Here is a 25,621-nt window from a genome sequence, read left to right on the forward strand (position 1 = left end):
CCTTCTGGGATAGTGAAAAAAGGATTCTTCTGGAAGGGTTCTTCTGGGGTACTTGTTTTGGGTGACAAAGATAGATATCTAGAGACTAAGATTCTCTAGAGGAAGCCAATGAGATCATAAAGACCGAGTTTCTCTAGAGGAAGTCGAGAAGAAGCAATGTGAAGGATAGAGACCAAGTTTCTCTAGAAGGAGATGAGGAGCACAGTTCGAGATCAAGAAGAAAGTCGATAAAGGGAAGAGTCAAAGCATCAAGGTTAGTGACAAGGTTCTTGGGAAGATATTAGAGTCAAGGGTCTTTGTCATGGCCTTGGTACTCATCAATTGAAGATCTAGAAGAAGAATTTTGATCGGGTTTTCCTCTCAAGAAGTGAGAGGTTTTGGCCCTAGCTGACAAGCCTACCTACTATGTCACTTGTCTTTTATTGTGCATATTGGTAATTGTCTTGATGAAAAGAACACAATAATAACATAACAAAGAAAAGACTATAAGCTAAGAAGTAAAGTATATCACAAGCATTTATCAAGCAGAGAAATCTTTTAACTATTTCTACCCTAGATTTCTCAGCAGTCCACAACAGCCTAGGCCTTTCAGGGAGGTTGATGACTTAACAAATACAACATTGATCACTTACATCAGGGTGTTGGGAATTATGATGACTTGAGCAGATGATGCATGTCCCAGAGCACCCGTAGGACACAGGACGTTGATCTTCTTTTACCCAGCATAGAGGATTCTTGATGATTGCACCATTGGACCTAGCATGCCCCCAAATTGGCCTTGACACTACTTGATGGGCAGGCCATGATTCAAAGCCCAGATGAGTATGGTCTTCCATGGGATGCTTAGGGAGGACTTGTTGCACCTGATGGAGCCCTAACACTAGAGAGAGGAGGCATTCTATTGACCACTGGAGACCCATGGAGATGACATGGTGACACCCCAGTTGGATTTGGGACCCCTGGAGTTGCTTTGAGGTTGGATTTGAGGGATACTCCTCAAATGATGGATGCTCATGACACATAGACACACTTTTAGCCTTATGCTCACCATCTAATAGCATCTTGAGCCCAAAAAGGGCATCACTTCATCATCTAGAAGCCTGTGGCTCACACGTGTGGGTCTTTTGTGACATAATTTTACATTGAGCTAGCAGGTTGGCTTGTAACCCAAGGATTATTTTATGTTTACTCATTGTCAAACTTGTTTATGGGCTTCATAGGCTAAAAATTGGTTGAGGCAGATCTCATACAAATATAGGTCACCTCGTTGTATTTCAACATCACTTGCGGACTATTTCGGTCTCCTTGGAGATTTCACACTAGCTCTTGTAGCATTGTACTCTTGTGGAGATGTGATCTTTGTGGATATTTTGCTATTGGAGACTGGTCCTTGTTGTGGAGATGTTACTTTGGGATAATGAAGGATTATTCATGGATATCTTTTGAGTACTTTTGTTGAATATCTTTTCATGATTATTGCATGCAATATGTTTGCTAGGGTTTTCTTTGTTCTTGTTCAATTGCATATCTTTTTATGGAATTTTGGTGAAATATTGTATATAGTAAATGGAGAATCTTGTACATCCCTAGCGAACCTCCTTGAGATATTTTCTCTTGGTTATATCCCCTCGTAGAGTGATAGCTAGGGTTTTGAAAGTGAAAAACTAGGGTTTCCCCATTACTCTCTTCAGGGGTTGATATCTCCATAGTAAATTTCCCTTAGACCCCATCACCCAAAAAATAGGCACTGGCCTCCAAATAGATGATCAAAAGATCAAAAAACTTCAAAATCTCTTCTTTTTCTTCTCTTGCTAAAATTTTGGCCCTGAAATTTTTTGCCCTAAAATGTCGACCTTGAAATTTTTAGCCCCGAAACTTTCGGCCCTTCAAGGCAAGCTGCTCGAGTTAGAGTTTGAGGCCGAATTCAACTAGGGCATCAGCATTGAGCTAGTTAGAGGACTTTCTACCTTGTCGAGCATTAAAAGGTCAAAATCTAGAAATTTGCATGGTTGGAAATCCCTCCCTAGGGATAATGTCATCAACCCTAGGCAATTCTAGGGCTAGCAAACCCAATTTTACACTAAGGCTTCAACTTAGGGTCAATTGATTGACAATAACAACAGCGAGCCCATAGATAGATTCCCTACCTCACCCTTGGTCATCAGAACTGGCAGAATCTGACATTTTCTTTCCATCTTCTTGCACAGTACCAAGATCCTCAGTCTCTAGTCTTTTTAATATATGACAGTATCCACACTTTCCTATGTCTATAGTTCCTAACATAGTTGCGGGGGAGCGCCCCCCCCCCTCGCACCCGCTCCCAATCCGCGCTCCGGGCGGGAGCGACTCGGGAGCGGGTCGGGAGCGCGCTCCCGAAATCGCTCCCGAAAAGGGAGCGATTTCGAGAGCGCGCTTCCTAAAAAAAAATTCGCTCCCTGCCTTTTCGGGAGCGTTTTGCATTTTTTGCAATTTTTTTTTGTAGTAATGTTCGAAATGCAATTTTTTTTGAAAGAAACAAATAGTTTTTGAGTGGGGCAGCTTAATGATCAAGTCTAGGCCCTAGTATTGATATGCTATTCATGGTAATGTTAAATTCTTAAAGTAAAAGTGACATTTTCTTTAATTTTCATTTTCATCCTTTTACTTAAATTTTTAACATTACCATGAAATGACTCAAGATGTTTGAGAATGGTTTCGTGCTCATTGGATTTCATATGGAGAAAGTAGAATTTTAGATTTCATTCAAAATCCAGCAGACTTATCAGTTTTTCAAGATTTCAGGATTGGGGGATTGCAATGTTTCCATTGAATTTTGTCATGTATTAGGGTATGGAACTCGTATTTAATCAAGAGTACCAATCCCTCTATGTACCTTGATGTTAGTGACATTGGTTGTCGAACTCCTCTATCATGACCCTTCTAAAAATGTACGCATCACTCAAACAAAATCTTGACTTGACATGCTATGCTTTTTCTATCTTATGTTAATGCTTAGAGGGTGATATTAATGACAAAGATCCCCATACAGATACAAAGGTAATGACAAAGATACCTCTGGATATTAATGCTTGGAGGGTGATATTAATGACAAAGATCCTGATTTTGCAACAAGACTAAAAAATTAGACATTTCTCGTGGTGGCAAGAGGCCCAAGCATAAGAAATAGATAACAGATTTACTTCTCTTTTCTAGTTTCTAGTAGCTTTTATGACTCTTTCATAATTATTATGATATTTTTTTAAACAATATATGACAATTTAAGTTTGAAGTTGGCAATTATAACTCATTAGTAATGAATTATGAATATGATGCTTCATGAAAGTTGAAAGTTTTCATTTCATTTCATTTTATAACATTTCATTTCATGTTAGATATTATTTGTTGTAATGGTTACACTTAGCTTACAAGTACAACTTTGGTGATCAATGATGATAAATGTTATATATTGAATTTTGAAAGCTTGAAACTTTAAGATTGATGAATCATGAGACTCAATATGTTGTATGTTACTATGTTACTAACTTGCGGACGTGGTTGATGAAGATTATAACTTCTAGATGATTGTTGTTATATGGTTCAATCTATGCTTTTTTATGTTTTTTATATCTAATTCATCATTCTACATGTTTTTGTTGACATATATGTATCAAAAATTAAAAAATATAAAAAAATATATATATATATATTTTTAAAAAATCGCTCCGGGATTCGCTCCCAAACCGGGAGCTTCTGAAAATGGTCGCTCCCGCTCCCAAGTAACATGGGTTCCTAACAAGATATTTAGCTCTGCATTCCTTTATTTTTCTTCTTACTTCAGTATTGATGTAGGGGTCACTTTGCCCTCCCACATTGGATTTACACTGCATTGTATCTGTTAATCCCATTGACTTATATTTTGTGCTCATTTGCTTGACATCAATAAAATTATCTTAGATTATCTTATATTTGGCATGTCCTTTGATTTCTTTCGTCAAATATGATATAAATTATATGACAACTATCTGAAACCATTACCTTTGTCAGTGCTCATCAGCCTGCAATAATCTCTTACGGTCTGGGTCAATCCTGAGTAAAAATTATCTACTTGGTACCCTATAACCTACCTTTAGGTCTCAAATTGGTACAACTAGAATTTGAGTAAAATTTGTCATTTGAATTCGCCTTATGATACTATAGACATTAGTCATTTCTGAATAAAGAATAATAGATAGTTAAAGTTTACTTAAGCTCGCTGTTTTTATTAAGCTTCAGATCCCATATCTGCAGTACAGACTTAACAGTGTCCTTTGAATCTTTGCATATCACTCATTTTCTATGTCATTGAATAGATTTGAAGGTCACGGATTAGGAATCCTCTGTTGACATACAATAGATAAAACGCAGAGAACAAACTCTACCTCTGAAAATTAGAGTTACAGTTCAATCAAATGATGAATAATGTACCTTGTCAAAATCTTTCACAATTTTTGCTTCTGGAGAAGAATTCTCTTCATACTCGTTCCATAACTGGTATATTTCATCAGCTGCAACAGACAAATCACAGGCATAGAATTTATAGCTGTATTCTTTCATAAATTTAATTGCTCAATAAAAAGTATTAGTTAGCTTGAAAACTAAGTTTAAACCATGGACCTCATTAAATGGCTTTGATGGTAAATTGTCAGTGTGATTTGTCATTTAAGACCAGGACAGACAAATATTTCAATTCTGTAAGATCATCACTCAAAACCACCCCACACGTTAAATTCAAATATGTTTTATTTCCTGAGACAATCAATTTGTCCAAAAAAAGAAGTGTAATCAATAGAAACTGCCCTCTGACCATTTCATTCTCTACCAAATGCCAACAATGAAAAAAGATTATCTCATATTAAAAACTTTAGAGATTCAGAACATACCTATCGATCCTCCACCCAATATTCCACACATTTCATCCAAAGCTTTCCTCTCTCTCCGGTTTTTTTCTTCCTTAGGCACACCATCTGAAGGGGTAATATCACCAACAATGGCTAAAACAAACAAAACGACAATTAGACAACTCTATAATTCCAATACATGAAGGAACTAGCAAAGCAAGAAATTCATACGAAAAGGTCTGAAAAACATCTCAAAGATGCATCAAAAATAAAATCTCAAAAAACTTTTGTTTTTTCTTTTGCAAAAAAATACATGTCTCTCCATCTAGACTCTCCTTAAAGGAAATTTAGCTTCAAGGATACGATATGGAAAAAGTAGGAAAAGGAAACTTTGGACAGAGTATCTAGGCCCGGTAAAAAATGAATGGATGGAGATATCAAACAGGATCCTGCAGAAATTTCCACTTTCTTTGACTTTTAATGTAAAATAGAAATTCCACATCTTTCCTAGAGATTTCCCAAATCTTAACCCTATGAATTTTTAGCCTTAGGGCTTGTTACCCACCAAAATGGGTAAACCCATAGCAGAAAACTTTTCTCCTACATTTGAGAGCCAGCTGGTCAACCAGACAACCAGACAGACCCTGACAACCACCATTAGCTGATGATATGTCATATATCTCTGCTACTTGCATCAGCCATTTGTTTCTCACCCATCCGGAATTAGCACTAGGACAAAGGTGGGCTTCCACTCAACAGGAAATTTGATCATTTTGTAATTGCATGCTTATACTTGTTTGTTTTTGGATGGGGTGATCTGGAAGATTGACAGACTTTGACTGTGATCTTGTTCTCTCACCTTACTTGGGGGGTTAATCTTTGATCCTAGTCTAGTGGGACCTCCCTTAAGGCCCTTTGGGTATAGGAGGGGCACTACTTGGGAAGCCTTGATTGAGATAGTGTAGTTCCATCTTCCCATATGTCATAATTAACACCTTTCATCTTACATTACAAGCCCATATCTCACCTCCATTCTTCGGGTTCAACTTGTCATTGGTTCTTTGGGATTTGGCACTCATATGTCCACATACCTGGGTAAGGTTCAGAAACTTTGCCCTGGGAGGTTGATGCAGCTAAAAGAAACAAAAAGAACATATCATGGCTGCAATGAAATAAAAGAAAGAAAAGTCAAAATGCAAAAGATGCCCAGGGACATTAAGTTTAGCACGTGGGAAAAAGCCTAGCATGAGCTCTACCCCACTCATATGACCATCACCCTGTTCTTAAGCACATGTTGCTTCATTACATCAAATGAAGCAACCCTTGCATGTCCCAACTTTGATAAGCAATAAATTGATTCATTTTAATGGGGTAATACAACTGCCACATAATATAAAGGAAGCTCTAACCCTTGAGCTATAATAAAAGGAAAAATCAAGAAGAAGTAAAAGGCGAGCTAGTAACTCATGCCTCCACAAATGCTCCCTCCTCACATCTATACACTCAGGATGTGGACATCACGATTAGCTAGTCCCTTTGGCACTTGGCCATGAAGTCTTGTCCCCTTCATTAAAATCATTACTATCCATTAACACCTATCAATTGAAGGGTGGCCCAGGGAAATGTTACTTCCCTTTAGGGGTAAACAGGGTTGACCTTTAACCACCCCTACATAGGGAGAAAACACCATTGCGAGATCAGGGTCCTAATTTTGGAATGGGATCCTTGTTTGAAGTACTAAATTGCCCATAGCATTCGAGTTTGGTTCACTTAGATGCATTAATGATCTTGGTCCCTGATGACTAGTTGCTTTCACTAGAATCCTCGTTGCTCTTGTCAGGTGGACCAGCAGTCCAGGTCTTGGGCACCTACTCCACAGGTACCCAAGCCCTTCAGAGAAATATATTGGCATAAACAAGTGAAGCATTGAGACTCTTGGGCCTCCTAGCAGCATCATTGGATGGCACATGTCCCAAAGCACCTCTAGCACCCAAGACATTGATTGACTTTGTCCCAGATTTGATGATTCTTCATGATGCCACAACTAGACCCAGCATGCCCCCATGCTAGCCTTGATACAGATTGAGGGGCAGCAATATTCAGAGCTCAAATGAGGATAATCTCACCATGAGAGACTAGGGAGGGTTTGTTGCACCAAAGAATCCCTTAACACTAGAGAAAAGGAGGCCACTTTTTGCCGTTGGAGACCCATAAAGCCCACTTTGTGGTGCCCCAGCTAGATCTTCGGTCTCCACATGGGGCAATGAAGTGCATTTGAGAGCCAACCCCCAAAACATGGACTTCACATGCTTCTACACCACCTTGGACACCTCATCACCATTGGACATGACATTTGGAGCACTGACGTTGGATGACTCAGCCTTAGAGAGCTTACAGTTCACACATGGGGCTAATTGTTGGCATTGATGTCAACAATGAGTTACTAATGCAATAGCATGGCTTGTAGGTGTCTAATACAATAGAGGCTTGGAGATATTTGCCTAACAGTGGTTGATTAAAGTATAAGTCAATCTTGAATTGATCAACAAAGCAATCATGATTTATACGGGGTAAACCTATCGAAATTGTGCAGTAATCATTGTTTACATTGGCTCATTGTCTACACTCTGTAAATTACACAATTTCTCTATTACATGCCCATGCAAATGTTGCCAAGCACTGAAAACAAATTTGTCTCAAAAACCTTGGCTTCTCCACTGGTATTCTCTCATGGTTTTGGTGTCGGCTTGATTCCCATCAAATTTTCCATTGGTTTTTCCCATGGTATCTCCTGTCAGACCAGAGCGATGGATATATAAACCAGCTCTGAATGGCACAAAATGAAGCATTGATTTCTTTGGCAGCATGTGTTCTGAAGTTTGGTGAATGGAGGAAATCGATCTGGGCATAATTTTAGCTTCAACTTGGCACATAGAACTAGTATGATGGCAGCGATATCCATTGATCTAGTAAGTTATAAATATGCCTTAATGCCATTTTCGTGAATTGGTGTAATAAACCCGCAAAATTCAAGCAACGTTCTTCTTGTAAAACCAATAATTATTTGATGGTCTGGTTTATCCAATATGGCGAGTGCAATGGCATAATATGCATCTATGTTTCGGTGTCAATGGGACCAATGTACTGATTTTCTAAGTCGAGCAAGGCGGTTATTAGGAATGCATAGATCTTTTAAACAGATCAAGAGCATGAGTCTGATGCCCTGCAATCATTGATCCAATTGATGGATCGAAAGTGGATGCTTCCAGATCAGTGGTTTAAATCATATGTGTGACCAGCGCGTTAGACTGCGTTTGAGTGTGGCAGGAATGGTAATTTGATGGTCTGATCCAGGGTTGCAGGAATCGCCCCCCCCCCCCCCGGATCCTAACCCGGAACCGCGACCCGTGCGGAATCGTTCCGGAATCTCCAAAAGAAGCGCGATTCCGAATTTGAGGTGGCGCGATTCCTGGTTTTAAAAACGATTCCTGCCATATAGGTTGCGTTGCCCCCGGAATCGCGCTTCGGAAGGCGATTCGGGCAAGAGGTGGCGCCACGCAACCTGCCCGGAAGCGCACGCCACCCGCACGCCACCCGGGCGCAACCCGCGGGGCAGCAAAATAAACATATTTTTTTTTTAATTTCATTTAAAATTTAACTTAACTAAGCATGAGGGGGTGGGTTAGGGTCAGTTTAGGGTGAGTTTAGAAAAGAATAAAGCCCCCATTCTCTTCTCATTTTCTCACTTTGAGTTTATGAGAGTTGGAGAAGAGAAGAGAGGAGAGGAGAAGAGAAGAGAGGAAAGGAGAGGAGAAGAGAGGAGAGCTTGGAGGAGTGAAGAAGGAGGAGCTAGGAGAAGGAGGAGGAGCTTGGAGCAAGAGCTTGGAGGACTTCATCTACAAGAGCTAAAGAGGTAAGTTCAAACCCCAAACTCCCTTGTTTTTTTGAAAAAAAAATTGTATTTTTCTCCTCCCTCTCCTACTCTTTCCCATTGTTTCTACTTGCTCCTTTATTTACAGGTTGTCCACCACCTATATCCATATTCCAAGATGGTGTTCTTTTGGCTTCTATGTATCATTCCACTCTTGGTTTTAATGATGGCAAGGGTGAGGAATAGAGGGGAAGAGGAAGGGGAAGAACTTGGTCCTAATAGTAGTGAACCAATGTATGATGAGGAGGAAGGGTTTGAAGAGGAAGGGGATGAACTTGAAGGGGACACTGAAGCACAAGATGGGAAAGGTACATCAAATCCCTTGTGGAACTATGTGACCAAACTTGAAGGGGGAAAGGGTGGTGGATCTTACAAATTTTTGTGCCCTCATGGTTGTCATGGAGGAAAACCATATACGGGTTCATATACCCGTCTGAGGAGGCATCTTTGTGGGGTGCTGGACAGTGATGAAAAAAAGGGTTCTGTGGGGGTAACCATTTGCCCAAACATTTCAAGTGAACAAAGACAAAAATACATCCAATTAGAGATGGCTGCACAACGAAAAAACAAGAAACAAAAAACTCATTCTGAATCAAGTGCAACCTCTAAATTTGGTAGTTGCCCATCTCCTCATGGTACTTCTGCAACCTCTGGAGGTAGAAAAACAATAGGGGATTTCCTTAATGTTGCTGGGAGGGATGATGTGGATGGAAAGATAGTCCGTTTTCTTTGTGCTTGCGGTGTACCATTCAATGTGCTTCGCTCTCCCTATTGGCATGACATGGTAAAGGCCATCAATGAAGCCCCAAAAGGATACAAGGCCCCCAACTATGAGAAAGCTAGAACAGTGTTATTAGAAAGAGAAAAAGCTAAGGTTCAAAGAGCTTTGACACGTTTTACACATGAGTGGGTGGATTATGGGGTATCCATTGTATCAGATGGGTGGACAAATATTAGAAACCAACATTTGATAAATGTTCTTGGTGTTTCTTCTAGTGGTGCAGTATTTATTGCATCTCATGACTCCTCCTCCATCAGTGCAACTGCACAAAACATTGCAGATCTCCTATTGAAATCAATCAAAGATGTTGGTCCGAATAATGTGGTTCAAGTGATCACAGATAATGCAGCAAATTGTAAGTTAGCAGGAAAAATTATTGAGCGTACTCATCCACACATCTTTTGGTCTGGGTGCCTGGTTCACACATTGAACCTTTTGATGCATGATATTGTGAAACACAAAGATTGTGGGTGGATTGCTGAGGTTTACAGGAAAGGGAAGCAGCTCATTAAATTCATCACAGGGCATACAAGGGTAAACTACTTCTATGGCACTTACTCCAAGTTGCAATTGCTTAAAATTGCAAAGACAAGATTTGCTAGTTATTACCTCACCTTTAAGCGGCTAGTGAGGGTGAGAAGCTTTAACTAATCTGGTGTGTGCTGAAACATGGGATGAAATTAACACTGACACAGATGGTGCTAATGCAGTCAAGGACACTGTTCTTGACAGTTACTTTTGGCCACAGGTTAAATATGTTTTGCAATTCACCAAACCAATTTATTACATGATCAAGTTTGCAGATTCAGATCGACCAGTAATTGGGGAGGTGTATGAGCAAATGGATAGCATGTTGGGGCAGATTAAAGACATTGTTGAGCCTAGAGATACCACCTTGTACAATTATATTCGTGAAGAGGTGCAAAACCGATGGGAAATGCTAAATATTCCATTGCATGCATTAGCATATGTTTTGACACCTAAATACTATCATCCATCATGGCTTTCAACACCAGCACCTGGGGGGGGAAGCAGGAAAAAACCACACCAAGATAAAGAGGTTCACGAAAAATATATGGCTGCATTGAGTAGATTAATCCCTGATAATGAGGAGGCTGCATTGGTACGGAGACAGGTGAGCAACTATACGAGCAACACTGGTCCATTTGGGAGCATGCATGCAATTCAAGATCGAGAGCATTTTTCTGCTCTTGAGTGGTGGAACATGCATGGAGGGCCTACTCCACTTCTACAGAGTTTGGCATTGCGGGTGCTATCACAGGTGGTAAACACTTCTTCTGCAGAGAGGTGTTGGAGCTCTTATTCTTTCATCCACAGTGTTAAAAGGAACAGGTTGAATTTAGACCGGGCAGAGAGCTTGGTTTATGTTCATTACAACTTGCGATTGTTGTCCCATTACTGTGAAGATGCAAAGTCTAATAAAGACTTGTTGACTTGGGACAAGAATCCAAAGGAGCCCAATTTGGAGGATGGAGTGTTGCGACTAGAGCAATTAGAGGATGCTCTTATCCAGGTATGTCCATTGTGGTATGAATTTTCCAATTTTCCCTTATAAAGCATTTCTCTAATTCATGTTTTTAATTTTTTTGTTAACTAGTGTTTTTTTTTTTTGCATGAATTTTTTGAGCGATTCTAGGATGATGATGACCGTGTTGATATGCCACCACCCCCACCCCCATCTGGTCCCTTGGTTCCTAGGTTCCATGGTTCAACACCAACAGCAGGGGGTTCTTCTTCATCAGTTCCAGTGCCACGACTTACACAGGGACCATCTTCTTCATTGCCACCACGTGGAGGCCCGCCATCACGTTCTATTCGTGGTGGAAGGAGGAGAGATTAGTAGATATATTCACAATCTACTTCTTTTTGTCATAGATTACTCATTAGACTTGTAGACTTGTGAATTTGAATTTTGAACCTTTTTGGCTTGGCGGTGACCAAGTGACATATTTTGTAAACATTATTATTTGAATTTTGGACATGACAAATGTTGACAGTTGCTCACTTGCTAGATAAATCATAATATGCTCTATGTTTTATGTTTTATGTTTTATAATATGCTTAAATGTTTTATGTTTTATAATATGCTTAAAAATTTGATGTATGTTTGTAATAGCTAGAATATAGATGATTGTTGTACATACTAGTAACTACAATGGAATCATGGATGCCATATCTATCTTGATTTATGCAAAAATATGCATGTTTTCATGTCTTCTACAATTAATTTGGTATTTGGGATGTTTGTTTTGAGTATAAATGCAAAAAAATATAAAAAAATATATATATATAGCAGACGCTTCCGCGGACGCTTCGCTTCCTAGATTTTTGGAAAATGACGCTTCCGCGCTCCGCGCTCCCGCTTCGTGCAACATTGGTCTGATCTGCGTAGAACAATGGTTCTATCTATGCGACGGTCTGGTAATGTATTGATTTAATCTGCTATAGTGATCTATGCTAGTCCGAATAGAAGTGTGATGGCATATGGTCAAACACGGTTCCTCTTTGTCTATAGTCTGTGATGCCTATGCCTCTGGAGATAGTAGAAGCGTTTCAGCTTCAAATTAGAACGATGTTTGCCCCAGCTGCAAGAGTGTTCTAGACACATTTCCTGAAAATAAATTCAATCCTGTAGCCTCCTACTTAGGTTGTTAAATTTTATTAACAAGATACTGGAATTTGTGTTAGATATGAGCATTCTATGGTGGCTAGAAGATCTTATGCATCTCATCCTTAGTTAGGCCACAGGTTTATAGTTTCTAATGAAGGATATGATTTGTGACTGAAATTGCTTCTCTGCATAAAAGGTAATTCATCTGACACAACTGTCTGATCTAGTACAAAAGTACGTAGTTCCTAATCAAGTTCGAGCTGATTGATTTGACCTGGTGGATTGTTTGATGATTTGATGGGAGAACTGCATAAATCAGAGGCGAAGGTCTGCAATAACAGTGTTGTGTCTGCCGGTGTGATTTGTAAAATTGAAGATAGTGGTTGCACAACTGATTATAGCAGACCTTGTTATGTGGTTAAAATTTGACCACTAACCCTTGGTATGACAGAGTATGCACAACCCTGCACTGAATATTCATTGATCATTGTGTGAGAGAACAAATTCCTTTGGTTGCTTAATCATTTGGTCTTTGTTTAATAACAGTGACACGGGTATTGTTGGTTGTATGATGTCCAGAGTTGTCTATGTGAATATTTGCTACTGTTGTGACTGAGGTTTGACAGGGGTAATTGTTGTTACTACGCTAATGTCTGACAGTGACATCAGTGCTTGTTAATGTAATGAAGTTGTTTCTGAGTATGGTACAGTATGCAGTAAGGTTTGCTTATGTTGTCAAGTATGATGACTGTTCACTGTTGATTTTTGTAACTATGGCCAGTGTTCATAATGTATAATTGAGTCATTCATGTGTTTGTAAGCATGTTCTTTATGCTAGAACAAAAAGAAAAATATCATTGAGTCATGTCCCTTTTGGACTTTCAAAAGATAAAAAATTTGGCTCCAGGAATTAATGTTGGCCTCCTCCTAGTCAAGTCGGCCTCATCAAGAATTCAAGTCAGCTCCAGCAAAAGACACACCCATTTGACCTCAAGAAAAGACTATAAATATATGGCATTTCATCCTCCTCCCTGTTAATTTTTCACAATGTTCTATGCTGTAACAATCACTTAAACAATCTCTTCTTTCAATAGCAATCACTTTTTCAATTTATTTTCAATCACCCAATAACAGTAAGCAATTGTAGATAGAACAGTAAACAATATGCACAATAGAAGACAGCCAAGATCAATGAGACACAGAGATTTAGGTCAAAGACCAGGAGAAACCAATAAATAAATAATATTTTAATTAATTTTTATATATAATTATTCCTAACAGCTACTTTATAATTAAATATATAATAGTTTAATAAATAAATCCTAACAACCAATTTTAGAATATTATTTTATTTACCTTATTAACTAATTTAATAATGGCTAGTTTTCAACTGACAACTCTGGGCAATGATGCATCCATGCTATTTATTCCTGAAGATGGACTGATTTTTTCACCTTGTCTTGAGGATGCACCACATTAGTTGGTTCAAAACCTCGACCAAATCCTAATGATGTGATTAATCCGAAAGACATTTATCTACATTATGGATCACAAAAGTCTTAGATCTAACAAGTATTGTGATTTCATTTTGAGCATGTATTTCATGCAAGTATATTATTATTGGCACTGGTCTAGTTACAATTTGCCTTGCAGGATATTTTGTTGAATCTAACTGATCTATCTACATTATTGATGCTATATGCTCATAGTTATTTGTACTTGTTAATCAATTTCATTTCAAGTTATAATTCAAGTTATTTGAATGGTGAATGCCTAATTGGTTTACTTATCATCTCCTAGAACTTGCTAGATTTAACAAGTTTTCCTTAGAAATCTTCCTTAGGGTCTACCCACCTTGGCTTAGCTATGAGAGAAACTAGACAGAGAGAGTTGGGATGAGGTGACAGCACCTTCTCTAAGCGTTGCCACAAAGAACACACCTTGTGGGGTTGAGGATTTTTCCCACATTCTTGGGTGTGCAATTAGTGGGTACGACACTTCCTAATAATAGGCGCCAACGAAACAATGCAAAGGAGTGGGTGCTTCCCGCTAGTGGGTGCCTCCTACTAGTAGGAGGCAATGAATTTATGTAAGAAAGATTAAAGAGCAAGAAGTATGGTGGTTTTCTCCTTTTATTGGTTACACCTAAAATCTGTGTTCATTTGTCTGATGCTTATGACTTGACTATGTGTTCCTTGATGATGCTTGATAATTGAATGTTGAATGCAATTGAAAATATACATATGTATTAATTGTTTGAAAAACAAAAACATTGAATCACCCGCACGCCCCCCAATATTTCCAACAGTAAGTAGGGCATATTTTCATAAAGCTAAAGGGTTGGCTTGTAACCCAGGTTCATTTAGGCATCAAACTTGTTTTTAGGGGCTTTGTAGGCTAATTAGCATTCCTAATCCTCATATAAATAGAGGATAGGTTCATTTGTATTGGATCATCATCACTTTTGACTATTTCAGCCACCTTGGAGATTTTCGGCCTTCTTGAATTCTTGTGGAGATGTGAATCTATGGTGTATTTTGGCATTTTTGGAGCTATCCCTTAGTCTTGGACATGTTACTTTGCATCAATAAAGGATTGTACATGCATTCTATCTTGTAAGTAAGCCTTGGATTTGATAAATTTTTATTCTTATGTCTAATGTATGGAATTATTTGTTATCTATGATTTCTATTGTGCTAGTTATTATTGAAAGTCAATGTATGGAATCTAGATAATGGAATTGTATGCATTACTCATTAGTGGAAAGTGAATGGCAATCCCCTTGGTGTATCTTTAAACTAGCTCTCCCAAGTAACCTTTATCCCTCACAAAAGTAATAGTTAGGGTTTTGGGCTAGGGCTTCAAAATTCAATTACTCCTTACAAAGACAACAAATTTTTCACTCCCATAGACTCCATCATCCCAAGGACTAAGCGCTCGCCCTATCACTTTGTTGATCACACACAAATTTTTCCATAAAACTCATTTTTTCTCTCTTAATCTCTTTTGCACCCCTCGTAAGGTAAGGCCACTAGCTAGGACTAGGGCACTAATTGACCTAGAGTGGAAGTTTTAGCTTGTGGAAGGATTCAACATTGGAAGGATCGTTGGTTGCCTCAAAATCAACTCCTTTTAGTGGCCAATCCCTCTATTCAAAGGTTAAATTCTTTTACCCTGGGTATATTTTTCCTTAGGAAACCCCAGTTTGCCCAGGCTTCAACTTGGGGGCTCGTTGAAGGTTTTTTGCTCCATTTGATTGTTAATATTCATTGTTTGGAAACCTTTTCTCAACCTCTTGATTCTAGGTTAATCCATTTGACTTGCTATCTCTCAAACCCTAGATCATTTGTGGCTTAAATAGGCCTTATTAGAGGATGTGAACTACCCTATTACAATTGTTGAGCCTTGTCTTTCAAAAGAGTTGTCCTGGATAAAAGCCTTTCTTGCCACCTTGATCCTTGAATTTGACATATCCTTAGGTGGCCTAACTAAAGGGAAGCCTCCCTAGTGGTGAAAATCCACAAAAGAGCAAGAGATAGTGGCTTCGCTAATAGTGGGCCACACCTCATTGTTGTCCCTTAGTCTAGTATTTGCATTGTAGGTCACCCTTTACAAAATTGTGTTGTCGGGGAGAAATTGAGTCAACCTCCACCTAATTTAAAGATTTAGCTTACCTTTTGAAGAGAATATCTTAAATGACAAGATAGATCCTCTTCTGGCAACTCCTGAATTCAACCCAATCAAGTCCCCTAGTAGTTCTTCCGACAATACCATAGCTCCAAGAAAGAAATAAGACTACCAAGAAGACAATTGAAGCTTCTACCTCTCCCACTAACCCAAATAGTCTTGTGGTTGGGAAACTCTTTGCTGATAATACCACCACCCTCACCATAAATAGGCCATGGCTTATGGCTACATTCAGGCCCTTGGATTTGAGTAAAATCCCTGATGCCCCACACCCATTGCTTAAGAAGTATCACGAACGGATTCCCAAATTCAACAGAATTTATGCCACCACTATAGAGAAACACATCCATGATTTTTATTAGACAATGAATGTGAAGCTAATAATGGAAGAAGATATATTCATGATGTTGTTTGCCCTAACCTTTGATGGAAATGCTAGAGATTGGTATCCTAGCTTGCCCCAAGGTAGTATTCTTAATTGGGATGGCTTTCATGATACATTTAAGAAAAGATGGGCCTCAGCTTTCAATGGAAGTATCATCCTTGAGAAATTCCTTCAAGCTACTAAGACTAAGAAAGAAACTATGAAGGAATACACTCAAAGGTTTGATAACCTCCTTAGAGGGATCCCTGAAAGATTCAAACCTACTGATGATGCTATCCTTGATAGATATATTAGATCTCTTCATGGACATTTCACCTATGCTCTTAAAGACAAAGCCCCTAAAGACCTAGCAGAAGCCAAACTCACAGCTGCCAAAGTAGAACAAAATATAAACGCTATTAGAATTGATTGGTTCAATTATCCTAGGGCAAGGATTGAACCTAAGATCAAACCTAGTTCCCAGGTAGATCTCGCTTTGCAAGCTTTTGCTCAAAAATTTGATAAGCTTACAAATGAATTAATGCAGGCGCAATAGACATTGATGAACAAATTGTCCATAATAGAGAGAGAGATAAGGGATCGCAATCTAATTTCTCTCCTAAAGAGCAATTCAATAAGGACAAGCCCTTCAAAAACAAGGCCCCTAAGGGAGACCGTGTTATTCAGCAAGGTATTCCAAACAAACATTCCCCAAGCAACTTGGTCAGACAAGAGGAGTCCCCTTAGTGCCAAACTTGTGAAGAGCCACACTCACAAGAGGAGTGCCCTTACAATCAAGAATGGGAGGAAGAAGATCCTGAGCACTTGAACATAGTGAATGATAGTGCTCTCTTCAATATCTTGTTTGGGGATACCTATTTCCACCCAAAGCCTGATCAAGTTCTTGATTTGAAGTCTTTAACCGAAATAAGAATGAGCGACGTACAGACCCTTGACCCTCCAAATGGTCAACTTGCACGAGATTTTTCACTTTGGACTTTTATTGCCTATGCCAAAATTTGTTGTCTAGACTCTAGATTATTTTGTGTGCACATCCTTTTTGGATATTGGCACGTAGGTTAACCATTGAATCAAGTTACTTTGTGTAGTTAGGAGTCAACAGATTAGGAGGATCTATCCACTACGTGCACCTACTCACCATTCAAACATTACAAGATCGTTGCATTATTTCATATAGATAATATCTGATCCCTTGTCTCCATAAAAAAAATACTAGTAAATGCTTGTTTTAGATAAGATTGATCCAATTCTCTATCAAACAGCAACCATTTACTACATCCCAATTTATTGCATTTAATGCAGGTTGATGCGAAAATAAATGCAAGGAGATGGCTTGTTACCCCTCATTTTGTTAGAGGGTACCCCAGGTGAATTGATTCCCTATCCCTTATGCTTTTTTTCATAGCAATGACAATTGGGGTACTTATTTGCTTTCATGAACATTGATGGAAGATTATATGCAAATTTGTTGATTGACATAATCCCTCTCATAGTTGCGGGGGAGCGCCCCCCCCCCCCTCGAACCCGCTCCCGAATCGCGCTACGGGCCGGAGCGGCTTGGGAGCGCGCTCCCTAAAAAAAATTTACGCTCCCTGCCCTGTTCGGGAGCGTTTCAAGGAGCGATCGCTCCGTCGCTCCCAGAGCGATTTTTAACGCCCGGGAGCGATTGGGGAGCGATCAAGGATCCCGGGCGTTAAAAATCACTTCGGGAGCGTTTCGACGGGCGCCGGGAGTGATCCGGCGAAAAAAAATTCCGCGGACGCCAAAAAAAATCAAATTTAGAGAGAAAGAAGAATAATATAAAAATAAAAAATAAAATAAAAAAATAAAAAAATAAAAATAAAATAAAAAATAAAATAAAATAAAAAAAAAACATTTGGTTTTAAAAGCCCAATGGGCCTAAAAAAATTTCATTGTGACTTCATTGAGCAAGAGTTTGGAGCAAGAGCAAGAGCAAAGGAGCGAGGAGCAAGTGCCAAGGAGCGAGGAGCAAGCCTGCAGAGGTAAGTAACTTAGTAATTTAGTTAGTTTAGTTAGTTAGGTAGTGATTTAGTTAATTTAATTTAGTTTATTGAGTTTAAAAATCATAAATTTAAATTAAATTAATAAATTAAATTAATTTGCAGATTCAAGAATCAAAACCCTACAAACATCAAACACCATGGACCTGGCTATATTTCTTGGCATTTTCCTCTTCCTGGTCCCTTTTATGGTTATTATGGTGCTGGAGAGTAGGAAACGGAGGGGCCAAACTGAAGAGGGGGATGAAGAAGCTGGAGAAAGTCAAATTGGTGAAAACCCCGGTGAGGAGGAGCTGGAGGAGGGTGAACATGACCCTCAAAAAACTAAACAAGACCAAACTCCATTGTGGAAGTTGGTTAACAGGGCTGAAATAGGGAGAGGGGGTGGAACCACTAAATTTCATTGCCCCCATTGCAACACTGATTACACAGGTTCATACACCCGTGCTAGAAGACACCTCTGTGGGAAAAGGCCATGGGATGGAGACAAACAAATAGGAATCAAAATTTGTACAGCGGTGTCAGTGGCGGATAGAGCCAAATACATAAGGGAAGAGGAGGAAGCCCAACACAGATCAAAAAAATCAAGGGCTTTCTTTGAACCAAGCTCACAATCACAAAGAACTCCTTCAGCATCCTCCCAAGGCAGTGGATATGGAGGCACAGGGTCATCATCTTTAAGGCGTAGAACCATATCAGATTTCCTTGATGAGGGGTGTAGGAATGATGTGGATTCAAAGGTTTACAGGTTTCTCTATGCATGTGGGATACCATTCAATGTTCTTCGCTCACCTTATTGGCACGAAATGGTTTCTGCCATAAATGATGCCCCTAAAGGATACAAGAGCCCTGGGTATGACAAGGCAAGAACCGTTGGCCTTGATCATGAAAAAGAAAAAATATAACATTCTTTGAATAGAATGACAAGTTCTTGGACTGACCATGGGGTGTCCATTGTATCTGATGGATGGACAAATGTAAAAGGCAAGCCATTGATAAGTGTTCTTGCTGTGTCTGTTAGTGGTCCCATCTTTCTAGTTGCACATGATTACTCAGACAAGTTCAAGACCGCCATCAACATTACAGAAGCATTACTTAAAACAATTGAGCGTATTGGCCCATATAATGTCATCCAAGTCATCATGATAATGCTCCTAATTGTAAGGCAGCGGGAGCAATTATTGAGGATAAATACCCCAACATATTTTGGTCTGGATGTTTGGTTCACACATTGAACCTTCTGTTGCATGATATTGTCAAGAACAAAAATGAACAATACCAATGGATTGGTGATTTGTACAAGAAAGGCAAACAAATGATAAAATTTATTACAAATCATAGCAATACCCATGGCCTTTTCCGCAGTCACTCGAGATTGGAGTTGTTGAAGATTGCGAAGACCAGATTTGGTAGCTATTACCTCACCTTCAGTCGCCTTTTGAAGGTAAGAGAGGCATTAGCTAGCATGGTATCAAGTCCACATTGGCAGGTATTAAAGGAAAGGGCTACAAATGTAGCTGACATGGCAGGTTTTGAAACGGTGGAGGAGGCCACTCTTGATGGGCAGTTTTGGACAACTGTGAGGCAGGTATTGGATTTCACCAAGCCAATTTATCACATGATTCGGTTTGCAGATACAGACAAACCAGTGATTGGCGAGGTATATGAGCAAATGGATACCATGTTGGGGGAAATAAAAGACATTGTTCATAATAGAGATCCCAACTTGTACAAACCGATTCATGATTGTGTGTGTGAACGGTGGAATAGGCTTAATCTTCCACTACATTGCTTGGCGTATATCCTTACGCCAAAATACTACTCTACATCTTGGTTGGGCCAACCTGCAGCAGGGGGTGGGGTTAGGACCAAACCCCATTTAGATCCAGAGGTAACTAAAGGATATTTGGAAGCATTAGAAAAGTTGGTACCTGACAGGGAGGAATGTGCAGCTGTGCGCCTTGAAATAGGCAGATACTTCAGTGGCACTGGTTTGTATGGTAACTTCCATGCAATGGACGACAGAGATAGATTTGATACTCTCACATGGTGGGAAACATATGGCGGGCATGGACTTTTGCCAAAATTGGCAAAAAAAGTTCTTTCACAGGTTGTAAATACTTCTTCTGCAGAGAGGTGTTGGAGCACCTACAGCTACATACATAATGTGAAAAGAAACAGACTCAATGAAAACCGAGCAGAAAGCCTGGTTTATGTGCACTACAACTTGAGGTTGTTGAGTCATTACTGTGATCGGGCTTATGAGGATCCCACATATAAAATTTGGGACAATCACCCAGAGGATGACAATTTGGAGGATGGCATTGTACATATTGAAGAATTGGAAGAGGAACTTGTAAGGGATGAAGATGAAGCAGCTGCAGCAGCCATGCCACCTCCACCTCCACCTCCACCATCCAGTAGCAGTGCTCGAGGTCCGAGTCTTGTTCCTTTGCTGTCGCCACCTCCATCTACACCCTCACGTGGAGGTTCTAGTTCTGGTCGTCGGTCTGTGCGGGAGACTCCTAGAAGACCACCACGACCTGCTTATACTCCTGGAGACTCTCGTGGCAAGGGCCACATGTAGATTCTGATTTACAGTTTACTTGTCTTTTTTAGTTTCTATTAGACTTTAGTTTTCATAACTATTGAGTTTTGAGTCCTTGACTCTTGACTCTTGACTCTTTCATATCATAATGATATTTTTTGTAAACAATATATCACTGTGACAATGAAAATTTGAAGTTTGAAGTTGGGCCTTGGCAATTATAACCATTGTTTTAAGAAACGGCCGTTTCGAAACCGAAACGACCGGGTTGATCCGAGCCAAAGCCTCCACCCATGACCCGGCCTTTGGAATTGAATGACTCGGCCGAGTCATGGCTGACTCGGCCAACTCGGCCGTTTCCGTTATGACTCGGCCGAGTCACAACAAACCGCCCAGCAACACGTATTACAGCGATTTTATAAAATTTTAATGGATTTTTAAATGGTTTTTTGGTTGGTTTGGACTCCAAATAGTTATATGAATTTGCTAAATGATTTTTGGGGTCCATTCCCCCCCCCCCCAAACCCTATTTAACACACCCAAGTGCTCTCATTCACTCACAGCAATCTTATGCATTTGAGTGAGAGTCTTCTTTGAGAGTTAGTGAGCAGTTCTTGAGCTTGTTTTGGAGCAGCAGTGAGGAGTCTTGGAGGAGCATTGTAGCTGGAGTGAGGAGCTTCTTGGGCAGCCATTTGGAGCAGCATTGAGGAGCTGATTCTTGGAGCAAGCTTGAGGAGGCAGTTTGTGCCTGGAGGTATTTTTTTTCACCTCTATAAATCTGTTTTTGCTTAGTAAATTTTAGGTGCATATCTAGAAATCTTAGAGAGTGTTTTTTGTCAAATAAATGAACATTGAATCAAGGTTTTTTTTTTTCATTTTCAAATTGTTTGCTTTCATTTCCTAGTCAAAAAATGGCACCTAGAGCAAGAGATCCTGCTTGGGCATATGTTGAAATGGTTGATAGTCAAATGCAATGCAAATTTTGCCATAGGAAAATTAAGGAAGGTCCTGGGGGCATTAATAAGTTGAAACAACACTTGGCAGGGATTAGAGGCCAAATTACCCCATGTACCTCACCAAAAATTGGGGAGATTAGGAAGAATTTGTTGGCCAGCTTTGAGAAATTTAAAGAAGATAAGGCTAGGCAAAGAGACATACAGGCTGAAATTGGGAGGAAGAGGGAGATACAAAAAATGATGGCTGCCAACCCCCATTATGATTTTGAGGGTTCTTCCTCTATCCCTCAAACTGATACATCCAACCCTTTCCTATATGTTCCTCCCACTTTTGGTTCTGTTCAAGATAAGGGAAAGGGTAGAATGAAAAAGGGTGATGTGACTATCAAAAGTTATTTCACTCCCTCCTCTCCATCAGATGCACATGGTCCTGAAGTTAGTAAAACTCAAATACAGCCCACTTTAGATGACCATTGGAAGAAAGAATTGAGGGAGACTGCTTGTGAGTACATAGCTAGATGGTGGTATGATGCTGATATCCCCTTTAATGCTGCTCGTTCACCATATTATGAGCCTATGTTTGATGCCATACATACTGCTGGAAAAGGCTTCAAAGGCCCTACTATGCATGAGCTAAGGGGGTTTCGTTTGCAGAAAGAAATTCAATCCATTAATGAGTATTTGCAAGAGTTCAGGGACTCATGGGCAAGAACAGGGTGTACCATCATGTCAGATGGATGGACTGATCAAAGAAACCGTACCATCATAAACTTTCTTGTCTTCTGCCCACAGGGAACCATGTTTTTAAAATCAGTTGATGCATCTGATAAGGTAAAAGATGGCCACTTGTTGTTTCAGCTATTAGATCAGGTTGTTGAGGAGGTGGGGGTGGCTAATGTTGTTCAAATCATCACAGATAATGCCTCTAACTATGTTCTTGCTGGTAAACTGTTAGAGGAAAAACACAAGACCATCTTTTGGACCCCATGCGCTGCACATTGCATAGACCTCATGCTTGAGGATATTGGAAAATTAGATTGGGTCAAAAACACTATAGATCATGCCAAAAGCATAACAAAATTTATCTACAATCATACATTGGTTTTGAGCCTCATGAGGAAACACACTGGGGGCAAGGATATTATTAGGCCTGCCATCACTAGATTTGCTACACATTTTTTGACATTGCAATCTATGCTTTCCCAACATAGAAACTTGCAAAAGATGTTTTCCAGTGATGAATGGAATCAAAGCAATTGGTCTAACAAACCAGAAGGCAAAGAATTGAAAAGGAAAGTCCATGAAGAAACTTTTTGGAGAAAGGCAGCAGAGATTGTGAAGCTTGCTGAGCCACTAGTTAAGGTGTTGCGGTTGGTGGATGGGGAAAGGTTGGCTATGGGCTTCATTTATGAGGCTATGGATCAAGCAAAGGAGCAAATAAAGACGGTATACAAGGATAGAGTGGCAAAGTATGGGCCCATTTGGGCAATGATTGATGAAAGACGGAACAATCAACTCCATCGCCCTATACATGCAGCTGGGTATTTTTTGAACCCACGGTATCATTATAAAGCTAAGGAGTCAGGAGCTTTGAGGGGGGAGGTCAGAGATGGACTGGTTGATTGCATTGAACGCATGATCCCATTGGAGTATGATCAGCTGGAGATACACCGACAAGCCAATATCTTCAGCAATGTAGCAGGTACCTTTGGGAAGAACCTAGCAAAGATTGCAAGAGAAGCAGATGAGCCAGGTAAACAAAAATTTCAATTTTCAAATTCTTAATAGTTTTACTTTTTTTTTTAAAGTTTGTTAAATCGTTTATAATCTGAAAGTTAGATATAATTTGTAATTTTGTTGAGCTATCTCATTACACTCCTATGTTTTTTGCAGCACAATGGTGGGAGGCCTTTGGTGGCCATTGTCCTGAATTGCAAAGGTTTGCAATTCGTATTTTGAGTCAAACTTGCAGTGCATCTGGGTGTGAGCGCAATTGGTCTGTCTTTGAGAGGATTCACACAAAGAAGAGAAACCATTTGGATCAAAAACGGTTAAATGATCTAGTTTATGTCCAATACAACGTTCGGCTCAGACAAAACCATTTGCTAAACAAAAGACCTGATTCAGATCCCATTGTGTTGGAAGAAATTGATCCAACATCAGATTGGGTAGTGGAGAGTCGTCCAGCAGAGTTTGATCCTGATGAGGATCTTGATGTAGATTTAGATATGGAGACATCAGTTGAACTTGAACATGTTGTTCAACTTCAGCCTGTTCAGTTGAATGCAGATCCCAATCCACCAGCCTCAGTCTCACAGCCAGCAAGGACTCCAGTTGTAGGTGCTTCCTCTGCTCAGCCACGACAGAAGCGCAACCGCATATCTACTCTATCTCAGCTTGCATCTGCTGCAGTTGCACAGCCTGCTAGTGGTACCACTTCTACAGTTGCAGTTGGAGATGATGATGATGAGGAGGAGCCATGGGGCCCCCTGTCTGACTCTGATGATTATGATCCAGAGATTGATCGACATGATCTTGGCTCCTCTGACAGTAGCTACTAGCCAGTAGTACTGTAGTACTAGTACTGGAGTCTGTTCACCGTCACAGTTTACTTTTGTTGTAGAGGCCATTTCTAGCCTCCTTGGTTATGTGTTTTTTGTTTTGAGTCTTTGATCATGTATGACAGTTGACTATGTATTGCCATTGGGTACCATTTTGATATAATGGATTGGTTCATGAGCCTACTTTGATCATATGTTGTCTTCCATCTATATTATAATGCTATGTGTTTGGAAACATGAATGAAAATCTTTAAAATTATGTTTAAAATATTTAAAATTATGTTTTTTTTATAAATAAATAAATATTTAATGTATTTTTTACAACGACCGAGTCATTGAAATCGAGTCGGCCGAGTCATTACCGTTTCGGAGTCGGAGTCGGAGTCGATCCTCGGCCGAGTCGGAGTCGGAGTCGGAGTCGGAGTCGGAGTCGATCCTCGGCCGAGTCGGAGTCGGAGTCGATCCTCGGCCGAGTCGGAGTCGGAGTCGGAGTCGGAGTCGATCCTCGGCCGAGTCGGAGTCGGAGTCTTAAAACTATGATTATAACTCATTGGTAATGATGTGAATTATGAATATGATGCTTCATGAAAGACTAAAGTTGTTTCATTTCATTTCATTATTCATGTTTCATTTTATAAATTTATAACATTTCATATCATGTTAACAGTTAGAAGTTAGGATTTAGAAATATCTTAGATATTACTTCTTGTAATGGTTAAACTTAGCTTACAAGTACAACTTTGGTGATCAATGATGATAAATGTTATTGAATTTTCAATTTTGAAAGTTTGAAGTTGAAACTTTAAGATTGAATTTGATGAATCATGATTCATGAGACTCAATATGTTGCAGTTGTAATATGTATTTTACTAACTTGTGGACATGGTTGATGACGATTATAATTTCTAGATGATTGATGTGATATGGTTCAATGATCAATCTATGTTTTTTTATGTTTTTTATGTTTAATTCATCATTCTACATGTTTTTGTTGACATATATGTATCAAAAATTAAAAAATATAAAAAAATATATATATTTTTAAAAAATCGCTCCCGGATTCGCTCCCAAACCGGGAGCTTCTGAAAATGGTCGCTCCCGCTCCCGTTTTCGCTCCCGCTCCCGCTCCCAAGCAACATGGATCCCTCTGCTAAAGCCCCCTAAGGTTTGCGCATGGCACTCGCTTCATTCAAGCTTTTGGGCATTTTCACATTTCTTGAGGCATTGTCATAAAGCTAGAAGTAGTTCACATACAATGAGGCA

General features: G+C 39.6%; 1 protein-coding gene across 2 annotated transcripts in view; it reads right to left on the reverse strand.

Moving 5' to 3' along the window:
* LOC149138109 (uncharacterized) overlaps positions 1 to 25,621 on the reverse strand; it is a 268,030-nt gene that overhangs the window by 121,500 nt on the left and 120,909 nt on the right. For both annotated transcript variants that reach the window (XM_089448335.1, XM_089448334.1), the window contains exons 4-5: positions 4,899 to 5,009; positions 4,444 to 4,523 (exon numbers count right to left, since the gene is read on the reverse strand). In XM_089448335.1, coding sequence (XP_089304461.1) covers positions 4,444 to 4,523; positions 4,899 to 5,009 — 191 coding nt within the window. The remainder of the gene's footprint in view (positions 1 to 4,443; positions 4,524 to 4,898; positions 5,010 to 25,621) is intronic.

Source organism: Pinus tabuliformis, chromosome X (genome assembly GCF_031772625.1).
Source record: "Pinus tabuliformis cultivar Carrire ecotype Pingquan chromosome X, CPIR1, whole genome shotgun sequence".
Lineage (NCBI taxonomy): Eukaryota > Viridiplantae > Streptophyta > Pinopsida > Pinales > Pinaceae > Pinus > Pinus tabuliformis.